At 38.8% G+C, this 9,662-nt stretch overlaps 4 protein-coding genes across 5 annotated transcripts in view; 2 read left to right on the top strand and 2 right to left on the bottom strand.

Moving 5' to 3' along the window:
* The window catches only part of LOC104717694, a 7,717-nt gene extending 6,267 nt beyond the window's left edge, over positions 1 to 1,450 (top strand). For both annotated transcript variants that reach the window (XM_019231144.1, XM_019231145.1), the window contains one exon: positions 50 to 1,450. In XM_019231144.1, coding sequence (XP_019086689.1) covers positions 50 to 1,115 — 1,066 coding nt within the window. In that variant the 3' untranslated portion in view covers positions 1,116 to 1,450. The remainder of the gene's footprint in view (positions 1 to 49) is intronic.
* On the bottom strand, positions 1,852 to 4,235 carry LOC104717693 (protochlorophyllide-dependent translocon component 52, chloroplastic-like). The gene is made up of 7 exons (XM_010435303.2): positions 3,691 to 4,235; positions 3,357 to 3,544; positions 3,176 to 3,261; positions 2,907 to 3,091; positions 2,625 to 2,813; positions 2,344 to 2,534; positions 1,852 to 2,246 (listed from the first exon to the last, which is right to left on the bottom strand). Exons 1-7 carry the CDS (start codon positions 4,195 to 4,197, stop codon positions 1,991 to 1,993), a joined length of 1,602 nt encoding a protein of 533 aa, XP_010433605.1. The 5' UTR covers positions 4,198 to 4,235; the 3' UTR covers positions 1,852 to 1,990.
* On the top strand, positions 5,828 to 7,836 carry LOC104717692. Its single transcript, XM_010435302.2, has 4 exons — positions 5,828 to 6,257; positions 6,876 to 7,137; positions 7,223 to 7,290; positions 7,386 to 7,836. The coding sequence occupies exons 1-4, from the start codon at positions 6,123 to 6,125 to the stop codon at positions 7,686 to 7,688; spliced, it is 768 nt and encodes a 255-aa protein (XP_010433604.1). The 5' UTR covers positions 5,828 to 6,122; the 3' UTR covers positions 7,689 to 7,836.
* LOC104717690 lies at positions 7,952 to 9,662 on the bottom strand. Its single transcript, XM_010435299.2, has 2 exons — positions 9,510 to 9,662; positions 7,952 to 8,971 (listed from the first exon to the last, which is right to left on the bottom strand). The coding sequence occupies exon 2, from the start codon at positions 8,718 to 8,720 to the stop codon at positions 8,139 to 8,141; it is 582 nt and encodes a 193-aa protein (XP_010433601.1). The 5' UTR covers positions 8,721 to 8,971; positions 9,510 to 9,662; the 3' UTR covers positions 7,952 to 8,138.

Below are 9,662 nucleotides of genomic sequence, written 5' to 3'. Positions count from 1 at the left end.
TAACTGAGTATTGGTTCTTTTGCTAATTAAAGTGGTTTCCCTGTTTCAGGCCTTATAATTACGAAGAGTCAAATGAGAGGGACGTTGGTCCAAATAAATTCGGGAGAGACAGATCAGGGATGCCTATGCGAAGCAGAAGTCCTGTGAGAGGACAATATGGCGGCTGGAATACCAAGCGTCGCTTTTCCCCACCTAATTACAAAGGTGGTCCATACGGTTTTGGACGTCCGCGTCATAAAACTGCTGAGGATGACCGAGTTATGATGAATGGCTTTGATCAGCCAGGTCCAGGTCCAGGCCCACATGGCTATGTACGTCGGCAGTTCTCAAATGGAGGATACCGGGGTCGGTTCAGAAGGTTCCCAGATGGTGGCGGGAATCGGGATTTCAGAGGCGTAGATCGTCCCTTCCCTCCGGGTGATGCTAATGACTATCCAAGTCGCATGCACAACAACCGGATGAACAATAGGAGAGACAGAAGCAACTCACCTCCTGTCTTCAGGAGAATGCATGATCCCCAATCACGGTCCAGGTCTAGAAGCCGTTCCCCAGGCTCATGGAACGGGCGGAACAGATCTCCTCCTGGGTTCAGGGGCGATGAAAACAGGATGGAGAGAGTGAGGATGCCGTTTCAGAAACGGTTTCCGGTGGATCAAGAGATGGGATTCATGTCGCCGCCAAGAAACCAGCGAAACTCAAGGTTTTTCGATGGCAGAAACAATGATGGTGGTGGGGAGAATCATCACAACAACTTGAGGGGAAGAAAATCCCCGCCAGGAAGGAGTTTTAGACCAGAGCAAAGATTTGACAATATTAGAAGGGTGAATTCGGAAAACAATCACTTCAGACCATTTATGCGCCATAATAATAACAATAGGAGGTTTGTTGATGGTGGGGCAAGTCGAGGAGGTGGGTGTAAATATGATGAGGGAGCGGAGGAGGAGAAGATTGGGAACAGGTATGAGATGGTGCACCGGCCTCCTCATCCGCCTCGGCGTTTGGAGGCAATGGAAGATGACGGTGATAACATCCGACGGTTCAGATTAAACGCAGAACAACAAAAACAACAACATTCTGTTGTTTCCATCAACAATGACAACAATGGAGCTTCATAACACAATAAGATTTAACAGTTTTTGGGTTTTGGTAGATTCTCTTTTTCATCTTTTGGTGTTTGGGTCAAAACCAGAGTTTTAGGGATGTAGAAGATGCCTGGTGATTATGGTGGTTTTCTTCTGGGTTAGGGCTTAGAGTTTTCCTCAAGAGGACTTCTAGATTTTGTTGCTGTGTTTGTTCACTGCTCTCTTTCTTTTCCTTTCTTGGAAAGTAGTTTTTGTAGAAGAAACAAAATGAAATCTTTCTGCATTTTTTTTGTTTTTTTCGGCCAAAGCTTGGATGCTACGGCCTTATCTTCCAAAATAAATGATCACGTGTTGTTTGTGACGACGTATACGATGGTTTTATTGGGACCATGACGCATACATAAAACTGGAGTTCCATGTCCAAAACTGTACACAGATCATGAAACGAACACAATCACCAAAGTGCAGAAGGATAGGGCTAAAAGTTGAGACAGTGGAAATACTGGTCCACTTTAACTGATCTACTGACACATTCGTCTTTTGTGATGTAATTGCAAGAATCAGGTTGTCCATTCTTTTTAATGTAGACGCCTAAAATCAAAATAAATTTAGAACATAAATTACATACAAGATGATCTAATATGTCATAGGTTTTTGGATTTAAGAGTGAAACAAATACGTAGAGTTGATACCAGAAACTGGTAGAATGCGTCAAACAAATATTTACCGAGCAGATCAATCTAAACCGATAGTTTTTCGGGTGTATGACTTCAGCAATTGTATACTTCTCTTCTCTAGAATTGTAGTAAAAGGACAGATTCACAATTTAGTTTCTGTCCGAGTATTATATACACTATGTTGACTGAATATATTCATTGAGTGTAAACAAACGTACACAAATATACATTTCAAACAAGAGCATGGTTGTAGTCATGGTAATGGAATGTCTTGTAAATGAAGTGTGATAGCCACTTCGAAGTCGCAAAACTTAAGACAGCCGCCACAAGCACCGCAATTCTTGCCACATTTGACAATGCGGTTTGCTTCATCACGGCCATAACTCCGATCATAGCAACAGACGCGATTTGTAAGATCACCTCTAGAGCATTGAGATATTTGTGAGCTTTCTTGCAGCTGCTGCAGTTCTGAACATGCGACCAATACCTGAAAAATTCATGTAGGGAGAAGAAACACACAACTTTTATTGTTAGGATGTTTAGAACTAGTTAGTCATCAAAACTCACAAGGGAGATAAAGTAACCTGTCGAAGAGCTGTTCTCTAGGAGGCGTAGGAGGAAGAAGAGATGGATCATACTTTCCTCTCCAATCGACGTGAGCATTGCTATACTTGTTAAACCATCTCCTGAATGTAACCACATTGGCGTCTGATTTCGTTGGGATAAAGCAAACTTTTTGCCAGTTTTTAGGGCCCCTCTCCAGTATCTTCCGCTCCTGCACACATACGTTACAACATACAAATCAGCACAGTTCATTGATCACTCTACTCAAAACAGTGTGTGTATAAGATGGACTTGGAATTACCTCAACATGAAGGAGGTGCAAATCTGAGTCTAGAATTGTGTTTTGACCAATGTGGAACACCCATCTAGGTATAATCTTATCAATAAATACACCAAAATTCCTGGGGAACGTCCATATCAGCCTACTGCGACCTGGGCTGACCGGAATACATATAAAGATCAAAGACAACCTGCGCTTTGACGATGCTGCCTGGATACGGAACCATACAGTTTGGTAAATAAAACATGTGATTCTAAACAAGAAAAGCCAGATAAAAATATCATTTGCCGTAAGATCTATGACCTTATCAGATGCAGCTGGTGCAGGATACTCATTTTCCTGCTCTGGTAGAGGGTCTGAGGAAGAGCGATACACACATGGTGCAATAAAGTTAGAATAACCCCATTCTTGTTTTGAAAAGAACCCTTTGCTGTCTTGTTTCTTAACGTTAATTTCGAGTGGTCTTCCCCCTTCTCTGTCAATCTTCTCTGCAAAATAGTCTGAAAAGTTGGTACATTGATCTAAAACATATCAGATATAGAACTGTTTGAAAATGCAACTTAATTATTTGCCTTTTGGGGTTGGAAGCCGCATCAGTCCATAATGTGCATAGGGAACATGAGCCGGATCCATGAGGTTTTCCACCAACACATCGTACCTGAAAGATTACATAAAGTTTCTTGTAGTTGAAATGATGTAAAAAGTCAATAATAGTAGCCGAGACAGAGAATGAAGAAGCAAACACGTATTTACCCATAAGGAATATCACGATTACCCATCAACTTAGTGAATGATGGGTCTTCTAACTCTGGAATGTAAGGAGGCGTATTGGTTTCAGCAATGTTTTTAAACTTTGGATCACTGTTAGGCCAAAACCAAATGATGTCATGCTGCACAATACTTGGATAAACAGCTACACAAGCTTGCTTGAAAGTGTGGACCTGATTTTTGCATTACCAAAACAATCTCATCATTGATCCAAACCAAAAAGACTTTTGACTTTATATGTTCCATTATAAACCCATCTCATTAGCTAAACCAATCCTAACCAAATCAAGGAAAATGAGATAAGAGGTAATGTGTATACCGGAGGTCCATCAAGAGGAGCTTGAGGAATGAGTTTACAGTCACCGGATCCATTAAAACACCATCCATGGTAAACACACTGCAACCTCCCGGATTTATCAATCCTTCCATCAGACAAAGGAGCAAGACGATGAGGACAAGCATCATCCATCACTTTCCATAGCTTCTCATTCCTATCCCACCAAACCACCAAATCAATCCCCATAACTTTCTTCCCGTGAGGAACCTTCTTGTCAAGATCGCAAATTGGCATCACCGGGTACCAATTAGCGTACCAGTCGAACTTATCCGACCCGGTGTCAGACTCCGGCGGCGAATTCGTTGGTGTAGCGGTTGATGACGACGTTGGTGATGATACTGAGGTTGTAAACCGACTTGGTTTGCCGCCGATGATGAGGGAATTAGGAAAAGTGGGTAGTCTTGGATTGGAGAAGGAACATCTGAATCGAGGTTTGGTTCTGAGGATTCGAGACGATGGAACAGCGCATGGAGCAAGAGCAGCTTCCATGGCGTGTGTGGTGACAACGCGAGAGATGAAAAATGAAGAAGTCGTCTTCTTATTAATACAGTTTTGTAGAAATCCAACGGTTCAGATATCTTTTTATTAGGCGTCATCCAACGGTTCATATTAATCGCGGGAAAATAGTACAAAGTAAAAAATGAAGTAATGAAAAATCATGATGATTTAATACCATCACATTCTTAATAATATTAAAATATGTATGTTGATGTATCATTGTTGGAAATACTCTTTTCATATGTGAAAGATTATTTGTATATTTGTATTACAATTTAGTGAAATATTTAACTAAAATATTGTAAAATTTATACGATAAACATATTAGCCATATGTTATGTTCCATGTAATTTTTGTTTTGGAGTCTCTATCTCTCAATGCCAACACCCCTACTATTAAACGTTTATAAAACTAACATTAGTTTTGTAAAGAATTACAATCGCATATCATTGGAAATAAGGTAAAATAATTCATTTGCGGTAAGGATAAAAACGTAATTATAATGGTTCTGAAATCGGATAAACACGCGGGTCAGTTAAATCAGTAAATTAACCTGGTTCATGTTATAATTTCAGCCATTCCATTTTATTTTGAACAAAACATCTCAGCCGTTAATTCTTTAAGTTTAATGTACAGAGAGTCTAATACTTTGGATGTATTCAATCTTACAGTTTTAGCCAAATAAATAAATATATTTTGGATATATTATAATTTGATATTTCAAAAACAAACAAAATTTACTCGAAAATGGATATATTAGTTTGAGTAAAAACATGTTATTATGTTGCTCATGATAATAATAATAGGTCATGTTTAATATATAGGCCAGTTGAACATATTATCATATGTGTTTAATATATTATTTTGTAACTTTTCAAAAAGAAAATCTATATTTAATAGGGTGACCTATAAAAGAAATAAGTTCAAAATGTAAAAAAAAAGTGAACTAGAAAAGAATCAGCATAGTTTGACAAAAAAAAAATCAGGATAGTTTCTATATATTTTATACAAAACCAATACAAGGACATTTACATCATATGATATATCAATATTATATATATATATATATATATTGATTTATACTTTAAAGACATGATGATATATGGATAGTTGCACAAAGTATGATCATTTCCCTTAATTTCTCTATTTTTATTTTTTTAATGTGGACATCATTTGTTTTCCATAGAAGAACACATTTGAAGGCTTATGACATTTCCCATATTGTTGAAAATTTGGAATGTAGCATATCTTATGCTTTTAATTATTTGGTTATCCAACCTTTTTGATGTATGCCAAATTTTAAATTCTAAAGATTTCTTATGAATGGTTGCATCATCTCATATGTACCAAAATGTTGAAAGCGTTTTTGTTTATCCTATTTATAAGACTGCCAATAAATTTTATCTGGATCAATCTGATATTTATGTTAAAGTTTTGTGAACCTCTCAACTCAAATCAAAAAACCAATTTGATTATGGGGGAATATAGTAGTATCCTTGTCTGGTAAACCTAAACCGGTTCAATTGAATTGAAAGAGAAAGTGCCGGTTGAGTATGCAAAACCGACGTCGCATGCCTGAACCATAGGAAAAAGCGAGGGCATAAGAGTCATTGCACGGGATCCCCACCACCACCGCCGCATCAGTTTCTTCAATTTCCCACGTCTGAAACTGAAAAAAAAAAAAAAAAAATCGAGAGAGAAGATCGAGCAATATCTGGAAAAAAAAAGAAATCGTTATGTGTATCGTCATTTCGTAGAGATACTTTAGTATTTGGATTTGTTAAAGGAGAGTGGATTTGGTACGAGTTCTTTTTTGGTATTTTCTTTTTCACCAAAAGCTATTGCAAGAATCAGCGACCTCGATTTGGTAGGAGTTAGGGTTCTTGTTTACTTGTAAAGCGAGAGAGAGGGGATCAATGGCGGAGGTTGTTCTGCACATATACGATGTGACCAACAGTGGATCGGAGAAGACTAACAACACCATTGTTCAGATCAATAGGTTCTTTAAGGATGGGATCGGTCTAGGCGGTATATTCCACAGCGCTATTCAGGTACTACCACTCTACTGCTTCTGATCTTCGTCTTTAGTCTCTCAATTTTACATCCGCACATGTATCGATGATGTTTATGCTTGGTTTTGCGTTATACTAGTGGATTTGTTGGTTTGTGTTTATGCGTTATGTATGTGTAAATGATGAAGAATTCGACGGCGTGATACTTTTGATTTGATCTCTGTGGCTCTAGTTTGATGGTTTTGTGGTTCTTATGTGTAAGATCTTGAACTTAAGTTCCCTTTGCTTCTTCACCCAGGGTCTCCTAGTAATTTTGTGGGAGAATGGGTAAACTCATGAATGGCTCTCTGGAGACTTGTTATATGATCAACGATAGCTTACTTTTACTTCATTGATCTTTGATCTAGGCAAAGACCACTTTCACAATTGAGTCATGACAAACTTAGAAACTAGCCCTCTGAACTGTGAAGAAAGCCAAAGTTAACTGTATAATCCAGTGATGTATCAAAGATTGACTTTAGGTTTACTATTAGTGATTCTGTGTCGTATAGGCCTGTGTGAGCATATAACATTTTATTTGACTTTTTTTTTTTGTCATGGCTTTGTTATTTTCTTGTGCCTTTTTTGATTGACTGTTGATATGCTGAATTTGGGCAGGTATATGGTAATGATGAATGGTCTTACGGGTATTGTGAACAAGGAACTGGTGTATTCAGCTGTCCTAGTGGCAAGAATCCAATGTATACGTATCGTGAGAAAATTGTTCTTGGAAGGACAGATTGCACACCCTTCATGGTAAATCAGATGTTGCGTGAACTCAGCAGGGAATGGCCAGGACACACTTATGATTTGCTGTCAAAAAATTGCAATCACTTCTGCGATTTACTCTGTGACAAGCTTGGTGTGCCAAAGATCCCAGGTAAAGCCATTTTTCGGTAATCAGGGTGTGTGTTTATGTTGGCCGTCATGACTTATGTGACAGCTTGGGTTCTGTCTCTGAACAGGTTGGGTGAATCGTTTTGCCAATGCTGGTGACACAGCCTTGGAAGTGGCAGGAAACACAGCTATGCGGGTGGGTTTCTCTCTCTTTTTGGTTTGCCCGTGCTGCTTCTTTCTTACACCTGAATGCTTATGGATTAAATCCTTGCGAACTTGGATTTTTTGCAGGTAAAGCAAGCCAAAACAGAACTTGTGTCAGCTAGTAAAGTGGCTTATCGCTTCCTTTCAAATGTTACATCGAACATAACCAATGGTTCAAATGGCTCCAATGGATCTCCACAACGATCGGGAACTCTCGACAATTCAGACAACGGGAACTTTAGACTGCAAGGTAGTTGGTTGAAAGGGATACTTAACACTGCCAAACCCTCCACCAGTACAGAGATAGGGAACAAAGAGGAAGATGCGAACCACATAATCACGAATCAGAAAAAACAAAGCAGGGACTCTGATGTTCTACTATTTCAGTAGCAACTGTACTGATCCACCACCACAGTACCACAATGCATTCGGTTAACTGTATATCCTCCACCTATCCAAATGTTAATCACTGTATCCATTACTTTGTACCGCCACTGGAAACCATTTCTCTCTTTATTCAGCAGAACTTGTGATTTTATTAGGAAGGTAAATTTCAACATGTTGTTACCAGCAAGTACCAAGAAAGTTTGAGCATATGCATAAGAGTATAGTGACGTTGTTTGTTAAAAAATTCTGATAAAGGATGGCTGCAATTCAGAAATGAAGAGATTTTCAAAACGTAAGTATAAAGTTTACATGGAAAGCAAACAGAGTATCTAACAACAGCAGAGCATTCACACCGAAGCGACAACACAAAGAGCTTCTGAATTAAACAACAATTCATAACTTATACCATAAGAAAGGGTAACTGTAGAAATCAAATCTGAAATAATGGGATCTTCATCCCCGGAACATCCCATTAAACACAAAGGCGTTCCCATCAGCGTTTTCAGATATCTGCAGCGATGAGACAGCCTGAGCAGCAATCAAATCAGCTGATATGCCCATGTTGTTATCCCAAGAATCCCTGGTGAATGGCGACCAATGACTGTCTCCAAGGCCATAGCCATAACCACTTGACATAAACCCAATCCCTTGAACCGCGTAGCTAGCGCAACTTTGGCGAGGAAGAAGGTTGCTTCTATCATCTCTAAACAGATCCATCTTGAAACCCTTTCCTTGGCGGCCAATGTTGACCGGAGATGAATCATCAGAGTCTTCTTCGCCCAGGAGGACGTGAAGAGCAACAGCCTCAGCAATGGCAGCCCCTTCTTCATCTAACCTTTGTTGTTCTTCCAATCTCTTCTGCTTCTTCTTCTCAAGCTCAGCCCGGATGGCTGCAGAAGTAGCAAGAGCTTTCTCCAAACGTCTCTTCTTCTTCTCAGCTTGTTTGACACGATCAAATTCATCTTTAACATGTTTCTTCTTAGCTTTCCTAACGACAGGCTGAACTTGCTGCTTGCACACCGTATGATGATCCATTATTGCTTGCTATATATATAAGAATAATTCTAACTAAAATAACTGCACCTAAACTCTCTCGATTGTCGTAGAGGGGTCTCAAGAAAGAACTACACCCACTCCGGTATATAGGAATACCTCATGGTGCGGACGATACAATCCCAAACAGAGACAACAGGAGACAAAAGAAGGGAGACGTTATAAGAGTTTGCAGAATTATCCTTTGGAATCATTCGTCCAACATTCCCACACCCCTTAGACTCTCCCATTTTCTGCATTTTGACAAATTACTACTTGATTAGTTTTAAAAAAAGGTTTGCGCAATGGAGAAACACAGAAGCCTTACGCTGTTACGCATAACATCAAATCTTTTAAGCCACAGCATCAGTCTTAGGATAAAACAATACTATCATTCAAACTTGTAACAAGCTAACCACCGCAATAAGCAGGGACTCAACAGAAACAGTCAATTCTACCGAAAATGTCACGACATGTCGTAATCCTCAACAAGCAACTCAACTAGAACTTATGGATCAAATTACACGAAAACAACCTATAGAGAGACCAGATCTGTCTCAGAAGCTAATGTTAGACCATCAATTTTTAATACGAACAACAACAATTAATCGACTAATAATTAAGGCTTGAACCAATATAATAAAGCATGAATTCAGATGAAGCTGATCGAAAGAGATCAATTTTGGTTTTTTTTTTTAATTAAAAAAATGAACAAATCTGTGGGAATTGAAGATAAAAAAAAAAAAGGAGCAACAAGATGATGATCATGAAGAAATTGGATTGGATCCAAACCTCTGCAATATAACATAGAAGCAGCTGCCTCAAAGAACACCTCTAGTTTTAATCGGATAATTTAGAAAGAGAAACCAAAACGCAGGAAGTAAAGTTGCTGTTTGGATTCAGACGAAACTAATAGAGAGAGAGATTTTTATAAGAGATAGAGAT

Source organism: Camelina sativa, chromosome 10 (genome assembly GCF_000633955.1).
Source record: "Camelina sativa cultivar DH55 chromosome 10, Cs, whole genome shotgun sequence".
NCBI classification, from domain to species: Eukaryota; Viridiplantae; Streptophyta; class Magnoliopsida; order Brassicales; family Brassicaceae; genus Camelina; species Camelina sativa.
Note: the sequence above shows the minus strand (reverse complement) of the source record. Positions and strands in the feature narration are given on the sequence as shown.

What these genes read in the sequence shown, in the direction of transcription:
- LOC104717693 (XM_010435303.2), bottom strand. Translation starts at nt 4,197, where the DNA reads ATGGAAGCTGCTCTTGCTCCATGCGCTGTTCCATCGTCTCGAATCCTC. An exon ending in CTCCTCTTGATGGACCTCCG is followed by an intron (nt 3,545 to 3,690) that starts GTATACACATTA and finishes TGCAAAAATCAG; the next exon opens with GTCCACACTTTCAAGCAAGC. An exon ending in CACCAGCTGCATCTGATAAG is followed by an intron (nt 2,814 to 2,906) that starts GTCATAGATCTT and finishes TTCCGTATCCAG; the next exon opens with GCAGCATCGTCAAAGCGCAG.
- LOC104717692 (XM_010435302.2), top strand. Translation starts at nt 6,123, where the DNA reads ATGGCGGAGGTTGTTCTGCACATATACGATGTGACCAACAGTGGATCG. An exon ending in TATTCCACAGCGCTATTCAG is followed by an intron (nt 6,258 to 6,875) that starts GTACTACCACTC and finishes GAATTTGGGCAG; the next exon opens with GTATATGGTAATGATGAATG. An exon ending in TGGTGTGCCAAAGATCCCAG is followed by an intron (nt 7,138 to 7,222) that starts GTAAAGCCATTT and finishes GTCTCTGAACAG; the next exon opens with GTTGGGTGAATCGTTTTGCC.
- LOC104717690 (XM_010435299.2), bottom strand. Translation starts at nt 8,720, where the DNA reads ATGGATCATCATACGGTGTGCAAGCAGCAAGTTCAGCCTGTCGTTAGG.